Below are 24,926 nucleotides of genomic sequence, written 5' to 3'. Positions count from 1 at the left end.
TCTCCCCTCTCCCCGTACCCTCCTCGTGCTCCACACAAACAAACCACTTAGCCCTTCCACATAACACTTACAGTACCAACCGGGTTTTGTCATGAAGTGTTACCCAAGCCCAGTTAATAAGACAATCACTGAGACACAAGGCCTCTCTATTTCTGACTCAGACCCATGGAAGCACCCAGGGAAGGCTGAGTAGGTCAGGGAGGAAATGGCCAGCATCCAGCAATGACATTAAGCTGAGATTTATCCCTTTTACATATGCATGCCACCATTTCCTTTTCCAAAACAAGAAGTGGGAATGGAGATGGACATATGGAAACACCACCGACCCACCCATCCACCCACCATCCTGCAATCCTCCCCCTCTCCATGCAGTTAAGATGGTGCTGGCCATCTTTACCCTCTTCCCCATACAGACTTAAGTTCTTCCAGATGCCAAGTATATTTATAGGGAGTCCCTGCCATTCTCAAGAGATAACACTTCCCTGGAATTCCCACAATTCACAAACACCACCTCTATCTGTGGAAGAAAGGGCAGATCTTTTTTTTAACGGCTTCACTTTCCCCTTTAGGGAAAGGTGAAAGGGAAATAACACTCAAAGGATGACTCAATAAAAGGATTCATGAGGCAACTACAGTAAAAACAAAATTGCTACCAGATGGCTGTACCATGGAGAGCCAAACAAGATCTTTGTCTGCACTAGGAGTAACTCAAATCAGCAGGGCATTTCCTAAGTGATAAGCCTGAGGTCCCATGCAGGGAGGGGTCCATCTTCAAGGTGGTGGTACTGGAGAGTGGCCCTAAGAGTTCTGAAGTCCAAAGTTGGCCAATTTCAGTCTGAGAACCTAAGAGCAGAGAGACAGGCTCAAGCAGGGTGAGGGTCTAGCTTGAAGTTTTGATTACCACTGTCTTGACACCTGTGGCAAATTCTACCTTGGAGTGGGAAAGCCCACCAATAGGCCTACAGGTAGGCCTCACTCCCCTTGACTCCTAGCAGCCATCAGACATTAAGCAAACAGCCATTGATCCCTGCTTCTAGTGAACTTCTTGCCATTTCTACCACCAATACTAAAGCTTCATGAGAAGAATCACTTCTTCTTGGTCTGCCCCAGGCTCTGACAGCTGACAGAGAGGTTCTTGGGCCTCCAAGCTGAAGCCACCCAGCTCATAACCCACTTGAGGGCAAGACTGTCTCAACCACCTCCGTTAAATGCACCTGGTCTCTCTTTGTCCTGATCCTCACTCCACCTCCTCAGAGCAAGGATTGTCAGCCAGCTCAGAGGTAAGCCCACTATCTGCAAATGTCTGTAAGTGGTGCTGAGGAAGAGGAAGCCATTGTTCTGCACAGTTCCAGAACTGGCTCAGAGTGGAGAAGTTACAAGGATGAAGATTTGGGTCAATATAAGGAAAACTATGGGGAGTGTTGGAGTAGTTCAAAAGAATAACTGGGGTGTCCACTTGGGTGCAAGAATTAGGGCTGCTGGTATAAGATCCATGGGTACTTTTTTAGGAGCAGCTATAAAGACATCTCTGCTCCATCCACCCTACCCCAACCCTCCCCTGTGGACCCCCAGCTGCCCTCCCCACACTGTTGAGGAGATGAACAGAGTCCAGGACTGCACCTTAAGAATGACTCTGCCCATGCAAGGCATTTTGATATAGCTTTTAAAACAAACCAGTACCTAATGTATTATTCGTGCTTAAATAAACACATAACTCTCTTTTGTTCCTTAGACTCTAAGGCTTAGAGTGAAACACACCGTATAGAGTTAGCCCTGGGAGGAAGATTTCGATTAGATGCTCATGCTGCTGTTGTCTGCATTCTTCGTCTGCACTGTCTTGACACCTGTGGCAAGTCTTTCTGTGATACAAATGCCTGCTTCTCTTTGAGGTACCCCACCTAACCAGCTTCCAAAAAAGTGAATTCCAAAGGCTATTTTTGAAGTCAGGCCGTCCCAAACATGATATTTCCTCAAAATTAATTAGTGGGGAAATTAATCAGTGACTTTTATATAATGAAAATAAAGTTCAATGACATTTTCATTAAAAAAAAAAAAAAACACAAACACCACCACCACCACAACAGGAGTTAACTAACTCCAATACCTACTGAGATCTGGGGAACCAGGTGAACTAGTAGAGCAGGTGAGGTTAGGGGGATGTGAACAGTGGCCAAGTGATCTCAAATCCTGTCAAAGAAAGGCAATGGGGTCAGCTCTGGCCATTGCTGCCATGTGAGAACAAAGGCCCAGAGCTGCCAGACCTTTTGATTTTTTAAAAAGGTGTTAGAAATCCAGATTTTACATGAAATCTCCTCATTTTTACATGTTGGCATCTAATTCACATTTTTCAAAGACACAGTTCAGGCCAAATCAAACACATCTGAGAGCTGGATATGTCCTGTGTGCCGTCAGTTTGCAAGCTCTGCATAAAAATTCAGCTTAAATAAATTACCACCAGTAATGTGCAAAACAGATCCTTCTCCCTCACCCCCTCCATCTCTGAGAACTGCAGCAGGGGACCAGGGAAGCCACTGCAGGTGAGAAGAGGTTCAGGGATGAGGTAGGGCCTGTGCCACCTGTTGTCCAAATTACTACATAAGAACTGGAAGTTTACATTCCCATTTTGACAGAATCTGATCAAAACAGCCACTTCCAATCAGCCTCTTCAACATGTCCTGCTTCCCTCCATCAGAAGGCAAAATTTTTACTTTTGTTATGAAAATTATCTTATTTCACTGGGCTGCAGAAAACAGAATCTTAGGGTTGGCAGAGACTCTGTATGTCACCTAAAACAGTCGCCTTCTGATGCCTAAATCCCCACTTGGACAATATTTTCCAGGGACATAGCACCCAGCCTCAAACACTGCTGGGGAGTTCAAGGCTTCCCGAGGCTGCCTGTTTGTCCCTTTAAAACAACTCTAACTGTTATAAAGGTCTTCCAGACACTAGACTTCTATAAACCCAGCCCAAAAATCAGATTAGATTTTTTTGGCAGCTGCCTCGCCATGACTCATACCACTTACTGTCCACGAGACCCTAAGTCTTTTTCACAAGTGCTGCTGCTAAGCACAGCTCTTCCTAAGCTGTACTTGGCCAGCTGGGTTTTTAGACATAAGGGCAAGACTTTACATTTTCTTCTTACTGAATTTTAGCCCACCTCCACGTTGCAATGAGGAGGCTATCCGTTCACAGGTACAAATTTTTTGTTTCCCACATTCTTTTAAGAGGACTTTGACCTACCTCTGCCCCATGGATTGCTGGAGCTGAAGGCTCTGCACTTAATCGATAACACAGATGGCGCTGGGACATTTGCCATTAAAACAACCTACCGTCTACCTTCTCCGAAGCCTGGTTTCTGGAAATATTTATGAAGGATTGAATGAAGGTTGATCCATTTCTCCAGATCAAAAAGCTCAAACACCAACAGGAGCTAAGCAGGCAACGAAAGAGTGAAGTGGACCAGGTGGGCCCTAGAGCAAAGCAGAGCCCAGGCCCCATTGGAAGGGGGCAGCCAATTTTGGCCTCTGTCTGAGAATGAGGGCCCAGTGTTTCTAGATCTTCCTATTTCTTAAAAAATGCCAGAAAAATTGATTTTTATTTGAACTCGCCTGATTTTCTTTAAAACTTTCTTGATTTTTTTATGTTGGAAACTAATTTTCTTTTGTAAATGTTCCAAAAGACAAACAAAACACACCAGTGGGGTTACGTTTACCTGCAAGCTGCTGGTTCTTCTATAGATGTTCTAAATGTCACTCTTTGATTGAATCAAGCCCTTCAAATTGAGTAGGAATAATAATAGAGAGCACTTACTAAGTGTGGCCTGTATTCCAGACACTGGGCTAAAAAGTGTGGATTATCTCATTTAACCCTCACAAGAGTCCAGTGAGGTATCCATTTTTTACGGAGGTGGAAATTTAGTAAGTGATAAAGCTGGCATTCAACCCTGAGTCTGGCTGACTTCAGAATCCAATGCAGAGTTTGTGGAACACATTGTTTGAACAGAAATGCTGTAAATGAATTGTGCTTTGGTGTTCAAACTACCAACTGACAGTGAGGGATTTTTAACTACTAAAAATGTGTTATAATCACTACTATAGGTGACTAAGGCCACACCTGCCACATCTCAGGGTTCTTATGGCCCCCAGCCACTGAAGGGCCCTCCTGCTCACCCTCCCCTTGTTTCCCTCAAGAATGGATCAGAGGAAAATATCACAGCACTTCTCTTTGAGGGAGATTGTCTTGCTCTTGACTCCAGGCTTGTACTTATTCTTGAGGAGAAGTGAAGGATTTACTTAAAATAATGCCAGGGAGTCTCTATGGTCATGCAAGTTTCATTGAACAACCCTACCTGATGAGCATAATTTGACAGAAGGTAGAATATAATTTCTTGGCCTTATCCAAAAATGGCAAACCCAACTGCCTATAGAAGCCAGGAAGCTTACCTTAGGTCAATGGGTGAAGCAGTAGATGTCAGATAAGAGGGTGTGGGGACTCAAGAGCTCCTGCCCAGAAGTGGAAGAGACTGAAAGTACATGCTTCATCTAAAAATGGCAGCTTCTACTCAGCTCTGGCTGATGGGCTACCATGTTGGAATGGGGACCCGGTGCAGCCAGATTGTCCAGTTTGTTCTCAAAGAGTCAGAAATGCAGATTTTTCTATGAAATTGCCCTATTTTATTGTGCATCTCAACAAAATACATCACTGGCCTGCAGAACATCACTTGCTTAGTGATCAATGCTGGTCTGGGAGAAAATAAGTTGAATTTTCAATTAAGTCTTGAGCTGCTTTGAACATCTGAAGAAGGAGAAGGACTCAAAGAGGCATTCTTAAATCATTGGGACCTAAACTACCCAGCTCTTGACTTCATGGCAGGCACACGATGGAGCAGTGCTGGGGATGCAGGCTGAACATCATTGGTTCTCCATTGATTTCTTCCACAGGGGAAGATAGCCACATCCTGAGTTGATCATAAGCTTGGAAGTTAAGGTCATGGAGGCATTAGAAGAAAGGTCAACAAGAATGGGAGGGACAGGGATGTTGACCTCTACTTAGCTTAAGACCAACTCTATTCATTCCTCCAAAGTTAGGGTCACAATTAAGGGCATGGAAATCTACCCATTGGAAGAAAATGATATCATGGACTAGCCAGGTTCTAGAGCACATTTGTGAACCCAAATTCCTAGATGTTGTACTTCCAAGGAGGTCAAAAGTCAAGTCTGGGTGGGTGCAGACTTCTAACTCTTCTCTCTGTGGCTGGTTAGACTTGGTAGCACCTCAGAGAGAAGTCAGGGCAGTTATCCAAGTTGGTCCCTATAGGGGTTTGAGCTCCAGACCAGCTTTTGTTACCCTGGAGCAATAGAACCAAGACTCAAGTATGGGCTTGGAAGGGAGACCTGTGTGCCCAACCCGCCAAGGCCAAAGGAACTCTGCAGGTGAAGATCAGTCCACCAGACTTCTACATTAGGGCATTGAGCCACAGCTTCGGGGCAGACATTCATTTCCCAGTGAGTGGCCCCTATCATCTATTTCCCTCTGGATCCTCTTAGGGAGGTGCCAAGAGCCACCTGGACAAGGGGTCCAAGGTCTGATATCCTAATCAAAGGCCAATTTGTTATTATTCCATTTACATTTCTACATTTCATGGGAGAAATTCCTCTCAAGGCTCAATATCCTTAAAGGTTTAGTTTCTCTTGAAAAGTTGGTGGTGTTCTCTTAAAGGTATTATTAAACTGTACATTTTTAGAGTCAATGCCTTATCCCGTTCTGCTAAGATATCTCTGCTTCCTGATTCTATTTACCACAGAATGTGCTGTTTCTCTTAATGGTAACCACTGTTTATGGAGCACCTACCATGTGTCTGTTCTGACCTGAATGCTTTACAGAAATGCCCAAGGGAAGTATATTGTTCCTGTTTTACAGAGGTATAGAGAGCTGAGCCTCAGAGAGGTTAAACAATTTGCCCACAACTAGTAAGTGGCACAGTGGGAATCTGAGCCCAGATATACTAACCTCCAAAGCCTGCAGTATTACTTACAGTTGTGATTATTAATAACAATAGCTAACACTGATTGAGTCCTTACTATGTGCCTAGCCCTGTGCAGTGGGCTTTACATACATTGTCTCAATTTAACCACCTAGATAACTCTTTGAAATTGGATTACTATCTTTACTTTACAGATGGGGAAACTGAGGCTCAAAGAGATAAAAAGACTTGCCCAAAATCACATAGTAAGAAAGTAGCAGAGCTGGGCTGCAAATCTCCAGCAGTTTGATATTAACAACCATGTTCCCGATTACTAAGCCTGCCTTCCTTGGTTTCCTGACATTCTCAAACTGGATGGGCACGCTCATGTTCTCATCCGCTCAGTGGAAACAGGGAACAAGGCAGAGCCTTTTGGCAGGCCACTAGAGACTTCACCTAGGCAACAATGGACCATGCAACAATCACCACTTGTTTAGACAATTATGAACCCATCTAATGATGCCCCTAGGCTGACTTGTGCTTAGGGAACTGGTGCAGGAGAGGGAGAAGAAAATGTGGCTTCTCAATAGTAATAGAGAAGGGTCCAGAGGCCCAATGCTGAGATTGGCCCCTCCTTCCTAACTGCAGGACTACACGAAGGCTGTTTCTAGGCTTGGCTCCAGGCCTTCCCCCACCCATTCAGATGATAATTATCTGGGTTTTAGAGGTATTGGAGCCCCCAAGTTGAGCCTCAGATAATCCTTCCAGTTTTGTCAAGCAACTGGCCATTTTCCCACTTCCAGGGGAAATAAGGGATTTTGTGGTTTACCGGCCACAGTCTGGGGTAGAGGCCAAAGAGGGTCTTTGTCTGAGGAGCCTGGAGAAGGCTTATTCCAGGGTTCTGACAAAGGAAACCGGTGATTCAGGGGCATTCCTGTTTCTTGGGAGACTTTTTTCCAGGAGTATCAGGATTTGTCTTTTCTCAATCCCTTTTCATTCATCTTTCCCTCCTTGGAACCAACTGTCAGGTCTTTGACAGTAATGAGGATGGAGAGATGTGGCTCTGTCTCTTTATAAAACTGTGCAATTAAATTTTCTTTAATGAAGTTATTTACTTTCTCCCAGCAATATCATTTCTGTTGTGGACTTAGCTGATTTCTTTTTTAATTCCTTTTAAATAGAACTGGAAGGCAGTGTTTCCTGGAAGAGCATCTTAATATTTTCATAAGCCTAAAACTAACTGTGCGTATATTTTTCTGTCCTTGATAGCTATTCCAGAAGTTGCTTTGAATGCCTCCTGTGTGGCAGGCATGAGGCACAAGAATTCAGAATGAATAAAAGAAGGCCCCTGCACTCTGGGGCACTCATAGGGAGACAGACACATAAACAACCTCATGGTAATAGCAGCATGCCCCGGGGAGGAGCTAGGCAAAAATAGAAATAATTAACATTTCTGCAGAACTCTAGAGTTTACTGTCTCACACAGTACCTCATTTGATCCTCATGGCAACTAGCCTTTAGGGTAGGTAATGCCTCATTTTACAGATGAGGATGCAAGGATGCAGAACGGAGAAGTGCCTCATTCAAAAGACAGATCAGACAGGTTTTATGACTAAATCCCAGACTCTGGACACAGCAGCACAATGGCTCCTGATTTTAACCCAGTACTTCAACGGTTGGACTTGACTATTCCACCCCTATGCCCATCTCTTAGAATTTTAAAAGAGCAGAGAAAAGAAAACATCTTCCACACTGCATGGAGGGGGGGGGGGGGGAGAAAATCCAGTAAAGTAATACAGATAATTTCAGCAATCATTCTTACAATACATGATGAACACCACAAGATGTTAAGCAAAACTTAAAGATCTCTTACAGGTGTTTTCCTTCCTCCCTCCTTCTCTTCCTCTCTCCCGCTCTCTCTCCCTCCCTCCTTTCCTTCCTTCCTTGCATAGTGCAGCTGATGTCTGAACATCCTCCATAGCAGAAAAATTTGTCAACAAATACCTTACTTTTATTGTCAACTTGGTGGGTTTTTAAATTAGAAAAGTAATCACAATCACTATTTCAGAAGTCAATCAAAAATAGAAGAATATAAGGGTCTCCTTTCTACTGTTCCCTGTCACTACCATCCTGCCCACAATCCAACCTCTACCCAATTCCTAAGTCCCCAAGAGAAAGCATCATTATCAATCATTAAGAACTATGAGACTCTTTTTTATACACACCAAAATACATAAAGACTCACATTTTTTATTTTTTTTAAATAGGATTGTAACACACAGAGACATACATACAGTCTTTTCTTGGAAAATAAAAGATTTATCCAAGGTCATTCAGCTGATAAGCCATAAGCCAAGACTCAAACCCAGGTCTATGCAATTCCATCCTGAGCACCTTCCCGCCCCCAACCCAGCCATATCACAGCTGCCTCCTTCAACAATCCATATTCTTACCTCACTTACTTTCTGTGACTTTAATGTAACTATCCAGCCAGGATGGATTTCTATTCTCTTCAGTTGATCCCTGGCTTTAATTTCACCTTAAAAGCACTTATCCCATTACTGTACTTATCATCTTAAATATAACTACTATAAAATTCCTTTTCTGAAACCATTTCAATCTTTTACACCAGAAGTTGTGTGTTTCTCTTCGAAGTACCAATCTTTCTGACCCCTTAAATATTTTGATTGCTTCTGACCCTTCTCTAAATGAAAACATGGTTCTGTCTTGGTCCTAAATAGCTCAGGAAATAATGTGGTGGGATAAGCTTGACCAATTCAGCTTTACAGATCAATATCAGAAATCACCTAGAATATTTTCAACAATTTATATCCATTCACTATAGGTTCCTCCAAGAACTCTGTACCATCCTTTCATAACACTTAACATTTTTATAATTACAAGTTAAAATTTGTCTTCCTCCTATGGAGTCAGGGAACATAGTAGGAACTAATAAATATTTATTAAACTAAATCAAAGTAAACTGGCCCACCATGTTCTCAACATTTCTTTCCCACTATTCCCAATAGCATATAATTCTGTTTCTGGCAGAGAGCAGTGGGGCCTCCATCAATTTATTTTATTTTTTTATTATTTTTTTTTTTTTGGTGCAGAGTTTCAATGGTGATATTATGCCAAGTATGAGATCCAGCAAGACAGATATATTCAGGGTGGGGCCTAAATCAAGAGGATTGGGCCATACACTTAGACTAAAGCCCTAGATGAGCTGAGGGTCAAGAGACAAACTCAAAAAACCACAACCAGGCAAAAGGTCAGGAGTCCAAATGGCCAGAGTAGGAGATCAAGAAGTATTTAGTTACCAGGTATCAGAAGCCAGGGAGTGACTGTTTTTCTGCCTCCATTTCCCCAAAATCATGTATCTTCAGGAGGTCCAAAAATACTGTCTGGAAAGATCACTATTCAAAATAAAGCCCATGTAAAATAAAAAGTAATGTACTGGCCAACTCTACTTGGAAACGTCCTACTGAGACAAAAATTGGAGAGCAGTCATGCTGCGTAGCCTGTGTGCATTCTTTATTACAAATAAAATCAGAGAAGCGACATCTAATCTCTGTTGTTCTTGAAGGTGACTAAAGTGTTTCATTGTTACATGTCTCTTATGTCCTCTCTCCTCTCTCTCTCTCTTTCTCTCTCTCTCTCTCTCTCTCTCTCTCTCTCTCTCTCTCTCTCTCTCTCTCTCTCTTTCTCTCCCTCTCTTTCCTTTTAAGGCACTCTAAAGCTATGGAAGATCCTCCTACAGAGCTATCCCCTCCCTCTGAACTCCAATCCCTCAGTAAGAATTCTACGTGCCTACAGGGCTTTCTGTCTGACAAAAAGTTGGAAAACACACTGACCTATAGTAAACTATATTCTGAAAATACCCTCACCAACCATTATAAGCCAGGGGAGAACAGGTTACCACTGTTGGGAACAGACTAGGAATCGGGAATCTCAAAAGTTCCACTGATGACCAGGAACTCCAGCAGAGAACAAAAAAAAAAAGGTAAATCAGAGGGAAGGTGCCATCAGAGAGGGTAACCTGCTCCTAAGACTAAATTATTTGTTTTAGATAAGACTCTCTTTTTAGTACTTCCTGCCAAAGTACTTCCTGGGTACCAACAGGGAAGTGAGACTATAGGGGACTGGGAAGCGGGAAATTTTAACTGAATGTGGCTGGAACAGATGTGGGGTCGGGGGAAGTTCTTGATGAGTCAGCTCAGTTTCCCCCAATTTTATACAGATTTGTGGGGATAGAAGTGACCAACACAAGCCAGCTACCACAATCCCCCACCCTAAAGGACCATCCAAACACATGGAAGATCAGGCTTATTGACTGATGTTCTTACTTGGCAACATCTGTTTATTTTTAGGCCATACTCTGCCTATTTCAGACCTAGGTCTACAGGCCTAAGATGATTTGTTTATCAGTTTTGTTTTTCTAACTTTTCATAAAAGATCTACTAGTATGATCCCATTTTTTGTTACATAAGATATAAAACAGATTTAATTGAGATATAGAATCTGGAAGATAATATATTGAATGTTAATAGTGGTTATCTCATGTATTGGCTTCTAGATTCCTTTTTTCCTTTTTTATATTTTTCTGTATTTTCAAAACTTTAAAAATAATGAGCATGTACACATCCATAATCATAAAAAAATTATTAAAAAAGGCTCTTATCCACCATCTCCAAGGTCAAAGACTCATAGGATCCAATGGTTAAAAAGAACTTCAAGCTCCTCTCATTTCAAATCTCATCTCCCACCACCCCTCCATTCCATCTACTATGAATTTCAGCCACATCAAATTTCTCACCATTTCCCAAGTACCCAGGCTCTTTCATGACCATCCCATACCTTTGCACAGGCTGTTCTCTCTTCAGGAAATGCTTTTTATCATCTTGAGAGCTTCTACCCATCCTTCACAGCCTTACTCAAAAGTCCTCTTTCCTATAACAACTTCTCCAGTTCTTCCAGGCAAAGCTGACATGCTCACTCTGAGTTTCCACGGTATGTGATTCCAGTACTATTTCAGCACTTACTGTATTATAATTGATTAACCTATGTTTGTAACTATAAGTCTATTAAAGACAGGGATGGAGACTATATTTTACCCATTTTGTGTCCCCATATTAGATACATACGCAACTAATAAAAAATATTGGATTCCCTGCAGTACCCCTGCAAGTAGCACCTGGTCTCTCTACCTCATTCCCCTCTAAGCCATCAACTGGATTTTCTGCATAGATACAATTATCCCTTCTGTGGATTAATTTTCCTGAATTATCTCTCAATCAGGGTTTGGGAAAAGCATGGCTCTGCTTCATTATGTGCCTCTAGACTGCAGTTCCTAGTTGGATCCCATGGACCCCAAAGCAAAATATCTACAAGTGATTGTGTGCAAAGTCCATCACAAGGACATCTACATTCATTCGTTCAATCAACAAATATTAGGATCACCTTTTATATACCAAGTGATATTCCAGGTGATAGCAAAACAAATGAACAAAAGAAACAAAAATCTTGTTCTTACAGACTTTCAATTCTGGTAAAGAGAAGAAATAAACAAAGGGAAAATATCATATAGTCGTAAGTGCTCTGCTAGGAATTCATGTCAGCAGACGCAGTAGTTACTCCATGGCTACTTAAGATTGAGTGGTCAGGAATTGACATGCAAGCTGAAAGCAGAATACCTAGAAAAAGCCAGCCATGTGACAATCCAAAGGAAGAGGATTCCAGAAAGAGGGAAAATCTAAGTGCAAAGGCCCAAAGCAGGTCCAAGCTTGGAGAATTCAAGAAACCAGTAAAGTGGCAGGTAATGTGGTCAATGTAGGCAGAGCACAGCTTTGTAAGCTGCGGTAGGGTTTTGGATTCAATTCTCATGCAGTGAGATGCTACTGGAAGGTTTGGAAACCAAGAGTGACATAATTAGATTTAAACTGTGTAAGAATTACTGCTGGTTGCTGTGGGGAGACCAGATTATGAGGACAGGAGAAGAAGAAGCCTATTTTGCTATTTTGCACTCCACCCCCCAGGGAACATCTGGCAATGTCTGGAGACATTTTTGGTTGTCACAATTTGGGGAGGGGAGTGCTACTGGTATCTATTGGGTGGAGGCCAGAAATGCTGCTCAACATCCCACATTGTGCAAGACATTCCCCCCTCAACAACAACAAAAATGATCCAGCCCAGAATTCAGAAAGTGCAGATGTTGAGAAACCCTGAGTTAGGAGGCTGTTGCCATGGTCCCAGCAAGAGGTGATGGTGGTCTGGGTCAGGATGGTAGCAGATGGAGAAGGGAGGAAACTCGCTGCAATTAATATTTTGAAACATTAAAGGTTTTCTTCCATATTTCCTTAGACCCCTTGGGCCCAATTCAGGCAGGGAAGGCATTCTGTGTTCATTGCCTCAGAGAAAGATAATACAGAGAAAGACTCAATTCTTGGCTTTTGACTTTCCAAAGCCTAGCCCTCAGGGAGAATAAAAAGAAATGTGGATTATGGACAATAGCTGTGAGGGAATGTTTGATGACAAAGTGCCAAGTTATCACCCCTCTTGCCCTCCTTTCTCCTTCCAGCCTTACACATGAATAAAGATTTCAGGGAGTCAGGTGTATACAGAAAATATGCATGCATAAGAAAATAACCTGCACCCTGTGTCACCCCAAACATGCTCAGGAACAGAGAGGAGCTAGGCCACTTCCCCAGGCAGAGCCCCAAGGAGACATTGGAGAAGAGAGTGCTGGGCGTGGCAAGACAAGCCTGAGACAAATGTCCAGGCCCTCACCCTCATGGCATGTGGGCCCCAGGATGACCCCTGATGCCTGCAAATCACATGGAAGGAGATGAAGAGGGGGAATGCAAAGGAGTCTCAGGATTTGAAAAAGGAGGATCACTGTTACAGACTGACCCCTGAATACCCAGTAAGAAGGAGAAAGATCAGTAGTACCAAATCAAGCAAACGTTCTTAGTGCTGTCTGTTTCGACCTGGATTTGAGATACAACACTGGAGAAAACAAGAGAGGAAACCCCAAATTGACTTAGATTTGTTGCTGCCACCTCCAACAGAATAGAGATGTGAAATGGAATTAAGTTACAAATATAAAGAAAAGCATATTTCTCATGCACCCGGATTTTTGGCTGAGATTTGTTCACTCTAATTTGCAATGGGCCATGGGCTTCTGTGTGTTCATCTTCACCATTATCACCTGGCACTAACTGTGCAATCCCAGGGGCCGTGCCTAGGCCCATTCAAGGCACCTTGAACACCGCCTGTAGTCTAGTGCACCCCCTTACTGTCATGCACAGATGGACACATGTGTACATGCCATGCATATTGATCAGGGGTGAGCTGTCACCAAATTACCATTTAAATCAATGGTTGAGCGCTCTGTAATTGGAAATGTCAAAACCAACATTTTCTAAGTGACCTCAAAACAGCACACTGATATCACTTAGCTGAGCCAGATATGCTTTTATCTTACCTCTTCCCTTCTTCAAATTGCTCTCTGAGAGAAGTATAAAAATTAGGGAAATAGGCAAAAGGCAAAAAGAGAAAGAATCTGGATAATCCACAAACCATGTACATTTCCAAAATGTAATCTCAAGATGTTCCATGAAAAGGATCTATAGATGAAATAAGTTTGAGGAAGGCCCTGATCCTTTTGGAGATTCCCACCACTTAATACATTCAAGGTTCCCAGAAGTCCTGTGGGAAACAAACTTATTTCATTCAGTTTATGCTAATACTTCCAAAACCTATTTGACCACAAAAGTATTTCTTTCACCCAACGCCTCCAGTCTCATGGAATACACCTAAAGGAACACTACTAAATATCCAGCCAGGATATTTTAGAAATAGCAACAAGCCATCAGGAATGAAATATTTACAAGTGCAATTGAGCCCAGGACACAGCTTTCTACGTCCTGTGTTAGGCCAGAGGTTCTGAAATTCAGCATTTTTAGAAGGTCAACCCCTGTCACCTTCTTGGCACTTACAAGGAAAGGGCCAGTTTCTGAACCAGCCTAACCTCTTCTCCTGATCTCTCCAATCCTTAACCTGTCATATACTTGCCTCATTCTGTTTTCCAAGGCACCACTCAGCTCTGCCTCCCAGGCAACCTCTCCTTGACAGCCAAGATATTTTATAAACATCAACAAGCCATCAGGAATGAAGCATTTACAAGTGAAACCACTGCCAGGGCTTGCCCCACCCGCCAGAGCAATTCAACTCCATACATTTATTGATCACCAATTAGATCCCAAGAACGAGGCCATAGCAATAAATCAAGCAGATAGAGCTTTTGCCCTTCTGGAAATATGGTCTAGAAGTGTCTGCTAGCCAGAATCCTTCTCTGAACATCAGTTTCCACATCTGGGAGGAAAAAAAGTAGGAGACTTGGACCAGAAGACACCTAAGATTTCTGTTTCTATATTTCCAAGTTGATGGAGGTAGAGGTGTCAGCCTCTGTCAAGTCTATAGGAGTGTTTCCAGTCAGCTAGTTTCCCAAAGATGACTCCCTGTGGTGGGAGTGAAGAAGGGACCTGACACAACTAGGGGACATCAAGTGGGGACTAAGAGAGGTTGGATGAGAAGATATGTGGAAGTGTTAGGGAGGGTAGGAAGTCAAAGATTAAGATCCATCCCAGACTGCCCCCTCCAAGGAAGAAATCCTTGGGTTTCACAGCCACATTGCCTTGGTGTGGCTTGCCTCCCTACACAACCAGAATTCAGAAAGACTGGTTTAAACCCTAGCTCTCCCACTATTTGCTATGTAATCATATGCAACTTACTTTGTTTCCCTGAACTTTAGTCTTTAACCTTTTGCACTCGGATGTCGAGTGTGACTCGACACCGTTAGCATTAGAATAAAGGAATCGAGAAAAAAGCAAGCGAGTGCAAAGGGTTAATCTATAAAATGGGACTAATAATGACTATCTCTCAGAATTACTGGGATCACAAAATTAGATACTGACTAAATGACTGAGACCTAGAGCTAAATAAAATTTAATTACCTTCCACTGCTAAATAAAGCTGTATAGCCTAAAGCATGGCTTATAACAGTCACTAAATGAATGGGTGAATGAATGAATGAATGAATGAATGATAGTCACCCACACACAAATTCAAATGTCAAAGGCCTAACCCCCAATATAATTGTATTTTGTGGTGGGTGTGGCCTTAGGAGGTGATGAGGATTAGATGAGATAATGAGGATGGTGCCCTCCTGTTTGGGATTAGTGCCCTTTTAAGAAGAGAAAGACAGAGAGCTCACTCTCTCTCATCACACACTAAGGAAAGACCACTGGAGCACACAGCAAAAAGGCAACCATCTATAAGCCAGGAAATGGGCTCTTACCAGAAATTGTATCTGCTGGCACCTTGATTTTGGACTTCTCAGTCTCCAGGATTGTGATAAATAAATGTCTGTTGTTTAAACCACCCAGTCCATGATATTTTGTTATAGCAGCCTGAGCTAAGTCAAATGTCAAAGAAAAGAACTGCTTGAGCCATTAGTTATAAGAGTAAAACTTATTAGTAACTTATCAGCCACTCCCTCAACCAATCGTGTGCCAAGCACTGGGGAAACAAAGATGACCATAAGTATTTCTGCCCTCAAGAGTTCAGAGCCAAAGGACTAAACACAGAATTGTAATAAAGGATAATAAGGCTCAGACTAGAAAGGCAGATGTGAGAGAACCACTAATTCTGCCTAGGAGAGTTAGGAAGGCATCATGGAAGAGGGTATCATTTGAGCTGGCACTGAAGGATGGTTAGGAGTTGGTGAGACAAAAAGAGGAGGGATGAGAGCAGAAAATGGGGAAAGAATTGGAGGTAGAAAAGGGTATACAGAATCCAGAGACAAGGGATGTGGTTGTAAGAGCAGACAGGCCTATTTATAGAGAAAACAAAGGAAGATAAAACAGGAAAATTGGCTGAAGGCCCATCAACAAGACCTTTTATGGACTTCACCTTGTAGGCCAGAAGTTGCAAACTGGTGGGCCATGAGCTAAAGCTGTCCTACTGTCAGGTTTGTTCAGACACTGTAGTGTTTTTTAAATCTGAGTTGCCGAGGAGGAACCAAGATGGCGGCAAAGTTAAACAACTAAACTGCCGCCTCGCACAACAATTTCAAAAATACAACTAAAAAACAAAACATCTACCACCCAGAACCACGGGAAAGCTGGCTGAGTGGAAGATTTACAACTAAGAAGAGAAAGGAGCACAAACGCTGAAAAGCTGAGGTACGGAGGCACACAAATCGGGCGGGTGGCGGGCGACTGGGCGCATGGCTTTTCTTCAACCCGAAGGGAGACAAGCTCCCGATCACTCTGAAATCCAGTTTCTGGGGACACGCGGGGGACCCAGACGCCTACGGGGAGAAGCTGGACTCTCGGCCATCGGGTCGGAAAGTGGGAGTGACTTTTTTGCAGAGGTGCACCCAGCAATCATTGTTTACTGCGCTGGAGCGCGGGACACAGGGACTTGGAAACGAGGAAAGGCAGAGACAGCTGATGGCAGCCATCGCCATTTGCCATGCCTCAGCCTAGTGACGCCCTGAGACCCCGCCCCGCCCTGAGACCCGCCCCACACATTCTACAAACCCGCCCAGGCTCCACACAGGGGCTTTTGCATATAAATGGCCTGTTCTGTGGCAGCTTAACCAAATTAACTGCAGCTCCAGTCAGACTGCTCCAAAACCATCCAAGCAAAAAGGAGAAAACTGTAGTTCTTGCTGTAGCTCCTGCTGGGGAGCCTCAGACAGTAGCTGACCTGCACCCATTGGAGATCCAGATACTAGTGTATCTAGTGGTCGGTGTGAGACGACACCAGATTTCAACCACTCGCATAAGGGACACATTCAAGAGGCAGACTCAGTGAGCACCAAAGCCCTACTGGAACAAGTCCTGCCCCATAAACGTGTCTCCAGCACAGCAATTCTTCCGTTATAGACACAGTGGGTCCTCACAGCCAATTGGCCTGGAGGTCAATTCCTCCCAATGACACCAACAACAATTAAGACTTAACTACAACAAGGCTGTACACACAGTCCACAAAGGGGTACACCCAGAGTGTCCACCTCAGTTAACTGGGAGGCTGACCCATTGAACCAATAGGACACCTAGTACACAAAGCTACCCAACCAAATCAGGGAAGCAGCGAAAATGAGGAGGCAAGGAAACAGATCCCAAACGAAAGAAATGGAGGAGAACAAACGAATGGACATAGAGTTCAAAACCACGGTTATAAGGTTTTTTCAAGAATTTCATGGAAAAGGCCGATAAATTTAATGAGACCCTCGAGGATATGAAAAAGGACCAACTAGAAATTAAACATACACTGACTAAAATAAAAAATATTATACAGAGACCCAACAGCAGACTAGAGGAACGCAAGATTCAACTCAAAGATTTGGAATACAAAGAGGCAAAGGACACTCCTCCAAAGAAGCAAGAAGAGAATTCAGAAAGTTGAAGATAGTGTAAGAAGCCTCTGGGACAACTTCAAGCATACCAACATCAGAATTATGGGTGTGCCAGAAGAAGAGAGAGAGCAAGACTTCCCCCACCTGATGAAAGAAATAGACTTACAAGTCCAGGAAGCACACAGAACCCCAAACAAAAGGAATCCAAAGAGGACCACACCAAGACACATCATAATTAAAATGCCAAGGGCAAAAGACAAAGAGAGAATCTTACAAGTAGCAAGAGAAAAACAGTTAGTCACCTACAAGGGAGCACCCATAAGATTATCAGCTGATTTCTCAACAGAAACTATGCAAGCCAGACGGGAGTGGCAAGAAATATTCAAAGTGATGAATAGCAAGAACCTACAACCAAGACTACTCTACCCAGCAAAGTTATCATTCAGAATTGAAGGGCAGATAAAGAGCTTCACAGATAAGAAAAAGCTAAAGGAGTTCATCACCACCAAACCAGTATTATATGAAATGCTGAAAGGTATTCTTTAAAAAGAGGAAAAAGAAGAAAAAAGTAAAGATCAAAATTATGAACAACAAATGCATATATATCAACAAGTGAATCTAAAAGTCAAGTGAATTAAAAATCTGAGGAACAGAATAAACTGGTGAGCATAACAGAATCAGAGGCATAGAATAGGAGTGGATTGATAATTCTCAGGGGGAAAGGGGTGTCTGTGTGGGGGGTACGGGAAGAGATTGGACAAAAATCATACATCTATGGATAAGGACAGCGGGGGGGAGGTAAGGGCAGAAGGGGGGTGGGAACCAGGTGGTGGGGAGATATGGGGGAAAAAGGAGAAACAATTATAATAATCTGAACAATAAAGATGTATTAAATTTTTTAAAAAATCTGAGTTGCCATTTAAAAGTCAAGAGATTGCCTTTATGGCCTTAGATTTGGCAAATAATTTTTAGATATGACACCAAAAACATGAGAGAAAATAGAAAAATGGATACTCTGAACTGCATAAAAATTAAAAAATTTTGTGCTACTAAGGACACCATCGAAAAAGTGAAAAGACAACCCACCGAATGGAAGAAAATACTTGCAAATCATATATCTGATAAGGGACTTATAAGTGGAATACATAAAGAATACTTACAGCTCAATGATTTTAAGACATTTTAAAAATAAAAATCAGGCAATTTTGTTTTAAAATCCAGTTTCACTTGAAACAGTGAAAGAACTGACCACTTCTAAGCTCACATTCCATGGCGATGACAAACTGAAGCTGCGCAATGGCTGCCTCCTCTAGGTAGCTCCCTAATCAGCCACAGTCCCCATGACTCCTCATTGCTTCCCCAACCCAGCCTTCATTCCTCATTGAATCCTGTTGAAGGCAATCAGGGTTCCAAAGATGGTTGTCCAATCACTCTATGGCACAATCTCTTTAAGACTGAACTCATCTGACCCTCAGTTGGAAATTTTGTGTTTTGTGTGTTGTTGTTTTCTTCACTGATTATTTTCATCATATTCCAAGAAAACTGTTAGAAAGCAAAGAATATACCATATACTTTGCATCTCTCAAAACACCCAGCACAAGACTAAGAACAAAGTAGTATTGAATGAATGCATAAATAAATGCATTCTCTGTGATCTTCTTCAATACCTGCTTTTCTTCCCCAAAATTATAGACTTTTGCTATTAAGATAGACTAAAATGATGAGAGGCATGTAATAAAAAATAAAACACTAAAGTCAATCACTGCATTTCTATTTCAATTTTCCATTAGGTTGAAATGGAAATGGGAACTCTGAATAAATGTAGAACAGACCATTATGTCTGACAGCAAGATGAATTAGAGCCCAAGATACTGAGAATGCCTGCAAATAAGATTACCAAACACTATCAGTGGTCTTTGAGGGAATTATGAAAAATAGGATAGGTGCCAAAAGGCTGTAGATGGGCAAATGTTGTTCTAACTTCAAAAGAGGAACAAGTTATAACTTGCCAGTTCCTGACTAGAGAATATGATGTCACTCTCAGGCAAGATTCTTGAACAGATTTGTAAAGGGACATTTGTGAGTACATCAGTCAGGAAGCAATGTCCATTTGGAACCAGCACAAGGTCACCAAGAACAAGTCATATTAAATTCATTTCATTTTCCTTCTCTCTGACAAGGATCCTAGCTAGTGGATTGAAGAAATAGAGCAGATATAAATATATATGTTTGCAATGAGGGGTTGGGCAGTGAAAAGGCTAATTGAACCCTTGGGCTATATTAATAAAAGCATTACATACAGCTTAAGAGAGGTGATAGTTGTTTTCTTTCTCTGATCACGTCTAGAGGATCTCATTTAGAACTTAGTACCACTCTTGAAGACGGCTTTGGTAGTGTCATCTTTTAGAGATCTATTTGGCAAAGTCTCTTTAAAAGCATAAAGCTCTCATCCAGATTTCTGGCATCCATTGAAAAATGGAAAGTTCTGGCTGGGCCTCCATTCCTAAATGGTCAACTGGTTGAATCCACGTAGTGATTGCCCTTTTGTACAGGACATGCGCCCTCAGGCCCATCATAATCACTACCACCCCTTCTTATATTGCCTTCGCTGAGGTAGTAGAACACCTGTCACAAATCATCTTACTTGGCCATCCTCACTCATTTATTCTACATGCCAAGCACCCAAATGCACTGGAGTTTGCAACCCAGGATGCAGTAGAGTCAAAGTAGAGTGAAGATAAGCAGCAGAGTTATTGTAAATTAACAAATGAGGATACTCATAGTCTAGGGGCTATGATCAGTCTCCAAACATCCAAAGGGCAGTCATAGAGAAGAAGCATCTGTCTTGTTCTATGAAGTCCCAAGAGGCAGATACTATGGAACCAATAAATGGATGAGAGACTTATTTAACCCAACATAAAACCACTTACAACAGCGAGAGCTGTCCAAAGATAAAGTATGTGGGCTTTGGAAGTGGTGAGTTCCCCATCACTGGAAATGAACAAGCGTATGGTATACTACTGCATTGCAGGTATTTAATCAAAGGAATTCAAGTATCTGATGAAGCAAGAAAAGGCATGAGTCTGAAATTTTTACAACAGGAAGAAAAATTGCTTTAAAACATTTCCTTTTTTGGGTCAATAAATTCTCTAAAAAGAGATAAAAGAGAGTACGTTTACAAAGAACTCAGTATCATTTTTAAAAATCAAAAGTTCCCCTCACAGAAGTCACAGAGGACAAAATCTGTCTAACTAGGTGGTGTGTTTGCAACAAATTCGTCAAATGCTGCCCAGGGAGAAAGATAACTGGCATCAGGCATTATTTTTGGTGATTGGTCAAACATTCTTCAGAGGCAAGCAACAAAGGCAAGGGATCAAAGTAAGAGGGAAAACAATGGAATACCACAAAGAGGCAGCCATCCCCACCACAAAACTGCCATCTGCTACTGACATCAATCCTTCCAGGGGCAGCTGCAGGCAAACAATGTATCAGGGAACACTGGGCCTGGCAGAAAACCTGCTGCCTTCACATTTCAGTCTTGTGACCTTGGGCTAGTCATTTAACATTACAAAGCTTCAGTTTCATCGTCTCTAAAACCGAGTTCATGTGAACCCTTTCTGAACCTGTGTAAACCAAGAGTAGTGATATCTGGGAGTGACCCACAGAAACTGTAGAGCCCCTTACACAAAATAATAACGATGAGGAACAAAGAATTTTGAAAGAAAAGATTCCAGATGGTTTGGGGCACAGCAGCGTCCTGACCTTAATTGTGTGGGTGTCAACACTAAAGGAATAAATTTAAACTCTTGTAACTAGAATGCAGAGGCGTTTAGAGTCTGGAAGGGACAAGATCATTTGGGCAAATTTCCTGCTGAAATGCATTACCTTGTACTTGCAAATTAGTTTTTAAAATAAAGGTGAAATGTGAAAAGTAAAAGAATCAGCCAGAGCCATAAATGTTTAATAGATCTTCCAGCAAAGTTCACTGGCCCAGTGGTAGCAATCCTTCAAAGTTATCAGCACATATCCTACCAACCTGTCCAAAACTCAGTATCCCCTTCTCTATTATGGCTTTTTTCAAGGGAACCTCCGTTTATTAAAAAAAAACCTCACACAATTTAGTCTTAGAAAATATAAACTCTCTAATTTACCTGAGCAGTCGGGTAAATTCAAATCTCTGACCAGGGCTTGTTTCTAAATTTTCAGCAAATCTGAAGTATCATAAGTCACTGTTTTCTACACTGAACTGAAAACTAAAGGGGAGGAGAGCAGAGGGTTTTCTGCTTATTTCATCCTGGGGTCTACCCAGAGGTGATTAGCATGTGAGGTTCGACCAGAACTAAAAGGCACAAGACAGTTGGCGAGACTGGAAAAAAACTAAGGCTTTCCCCTGATGGCTGCTCCCCTCCCAAAGTTTCCCAAGCATCTGAAGCGTGTACAGCAGCTTTGACTGCCCGGCCTTTGGCCGTTCCTGGGGAAGCAACCACCTTTCTGGGTCACTGAGTCTTGAGCTGCAGCAGCACCTAGAAGCAGGTGTGGCAACCTCAGGTCAGCTGAGCTCCAAATAACCAACTTGCCCAACAGTCTACTCATCACCTCAAGGGGAGGGAGGCACCAACATCCACTGAAGAGGTATCCTGTCTTTACTCTTTCTAAGAGAGACCACAACACACCCGTGTCGCAACAAGAACTGTGACCAGAAAGAAAACAGATGCTAAGAAGGACAGGCCCCAGCTTCCCTAAGCGTATATCCTCAGAGAAAGGGTGAGGAATGGTGCTTTTAGGTTTTTCTTGCCAAAGCTAAGCCTAGAACTCATGAGGGTGGGAGAAGCCTGGCCTGTATGAGGGTTCTGCCTGCATTTGTCTATGCAATTGTGTCCAGTGTCCTTTTCCGCCTTGCTATTGTGGATTTAGGGAGGGGCTTCTGAGAGGGGTGTGCACCAAAGCTGGAACATGCAGCCAGAGGTCATCTCACCCTCCTGGCTGGCTTCCCCTGGCACTACGGAAGCCAGGCAGCACCTACCAGTCGACACAGCGCACTGAGCTGTTGGCTTTGAATGAAAACTGATGACCCTAAACGCTAGTGCCTGGAAGGTGATTGGAGCTGCACACTGCAAGAGAATATATTTTCTGCACCAAGCTCCCTCCTTATACCTAAATGCCTGCATTAGTTTGGATCAATATGCCCCATAACAGTTAATCCATGGCAACCCAGGCCAACTGAGAGACACTGACAAAGCAGTGCAGCCTCCCTGTGCTACTTCCCTGTGCACATGCATGTGAATTTCAGCCCAGAGAAAGACGCAGAGGCAAAGCAACAGCAACATAAAGGAGAAAGAAAAAAACATAGTAGACCGTAACAAATAGACACCATATTAAGGGACTTTCAGGAGGCCTTAGAGTGACATGTCACAGCCAAGATGATGGAGTATCTGAGACACTCCTAAATCCGGGGTCGGATCCTCCTCGCACACCTGCAATGCAGTGATCGCTACCACTTCATAATCCATACACCCAGCACCAGCGCTCTCTGCAGTTGAAACCAGTCTGGACTTGTACAGCTGCCACTGTTTCTCCTCACAATAAGATTATTGATGCATAACAACATTTCATAATGGCAGGGAGGAAAAGGGGGAAAAGCCGAAGCAAGGGAATAAGAAAGGGGTGGGGAGACATGAGTCCCCGGCCCGCATCTCACCTTTTATTTGGGCTTCATATTCAGCAATGATCTCTTTGTCTTTCTTGAACTTAGTTTGAGATGACATCTTCCAATGTGGCCAAAGGCACTGACAGGCTATTTAATTTATATCTCCTTTTCTTCCCGTATTCTCTCTCACACGGCTCTGGTCGATTTCACAGGTTTAGGGGCTAATCTCTTTCACTTGGCTGCAGAGCCAGAGGGGGAAAAATCCCTCTCCTGGAAGGAAAATTCTCTTTACTCGCAGAAAAATGTCTCTAGTAGCTTGGTCTGGTCAGCTCCTCTTGCAAAAGAAGAACCACTACCCTAGGAGCACAGTAACCTGCCCCAGATTTTCAAGATTTTTCTTCCAAAAAATAAAAACCAAGAGCGTGTGTGTGTGCACACACACACACACACACACACACACACACACACACACACTCACGCATGCACTCGCACACTCATCTGGACACGCACACACACAGTCACAATGCACACACACACCCTCACTCACACCCACTCACCCACTCACACACACACAGACACATCCACAAGAGGTGCGGCGCCTCCTTGGTGCTGCAGTCAGTCTCTGGCTGTCTTTCCAAGGCTCTGCTAAGGAGATGGTCAGGTTGCCAAAGGGCCAGTCATCTCGCATCCTCCCTCCCTTCAGCGCCTCTGGTCTGATGTACAGTGAGGATCAAAGCCAGAAGAGCGAGAAGGAAGTTCTGCTGCAAGGCTTAAGCTCCGGTGAACCCAGAGTAGGACTGCTCGCCCTGCAGGGCTGGCTGAGCACTCCCCCACCAACCTCGCCCTCGTCACTAAGCTCCACCTCCCGGATTTTATAACAACTGACACATTGTAGCCTACAGGAGAGCAGAACTCACTGCAAGCAAAAAGAGGAAGAGACAGTCACAAAAGGGAAGGCAGCAGGAAAAAGAATCAGGCTAGGAAAGCCAGAGAGGCCCTTGCAAACTCCTACCATTAGCAGTGGGGTTAGGGAATTTACTTCCAAAATCTCTGAAAGGTCCGCCTTTTCTTTGTATTGTGCAATTTATCCAATTTCTTAAAGCAACAGCTCTGTGACAATTTGTCACTCTGTGGGAATTGTCTAGCAGAGTTGAGGGGCTGACCCGTGTAGGCATATTCATTAATATTTTTCTGAGCAATTGTGGGGTAGCAGGGACAATGCCAAGCGTTTCAGACATGCAGTTTTGCAAACCCTTTGAGGGCAAGCATGCTGGGAAACACCCAGCTGCCTTTGTCTCTCACTGGGCTTTAGGCAAATTAATTACTCATTGAGCCTTAGTTTTCTCACCAATAAAATGGGCTTTGGAGGCTTTTTCATTCAACCAATATTTATTGAAAGCTTTCTATAGGTCAGGCATTGTTCTGGGCACAGGGATACAGCAGTGATCAAAATAGGCGGGAAAATCCCTGCCTTCCTGAAGCTCCAAGGTCTCCACATCACACAACTCCAGGAAGTCACTACATTAATATTCTCAGAGCAGAATTCAGAATGCTCTGTGAATGGTGCCTGTGGAATTGTGCAAGGCAAGAGACCCTGGGAGGGGCAGATGAAAAATAAACAAAATGAGTAAATTATATAATATGGTAGAAGTCACAAGTGCTATAGAGGAGAAAATACTGCAGGGTAGGGGACTTCAGGAATGAAGGAACTCTTGGGAAGATCAAATAAGAATGTAAAGCCAAGCTTAGCACTCAACAAATGACAGCAATTATTATGACCCTATGATATCCCCCCAACACCCTAACAACATAGTATAAGTATCTCTCTTTCACAGATGAAGGAACAGAAGCACAGATGTGGAAAGTGACTTACCCAAGGTCACCAGCATTCA

At 43.0% G+C, this 24,926-nt stretch overlaps 1 protein-coding gene across 1 annotated transcript in view; it reads right to left on the bottom strand.

Moving 5' to 3' along the window:
- SRGAP3 (SLIT-ROBO Rho GTPase activating protein 3) overlaps positions 1–23,800 on the bottom strand; it is a 234,288-nt gene extending 210,488 nt beyond the window's left edge. The window contains exon 1 of the mRNA XM_054708117.1: positions 23,086–23,800. Within this exon, the coding sequence (XP_054564092.1) occupies positions 23,086–23,152 (67 nt within the window). The 5' untranslated portion in view covers positions 23,153–23,800. The remainder of the gene's footprint in view (positions 1–23,085) is intronic.
- Between the last annotated feature and the right edge of the window lie 1,126 nt (positions 23,801–24,926).

Source organism: Eptesicus fuscus, chromosome 18 (assembly GCF_027574615.1).
Source record: "Eptesicus fuscus isolate TK198812 chromosome 18, DD_ASM_mEF_20220401, whole genome shotgun sequence".
NCBI classification, from domain to species: Eukaryota; Metazoa; Chordata; class Mammalia; order Chiroptera; family Vespertilionidae; genus Eptesicus; species Eptesicus fuscus.
The sequence above is the reverse complement of the archived record's forward strand: the minus strand, read 5'-3'. Positions and strand labels throughout refer to the sequence as shown.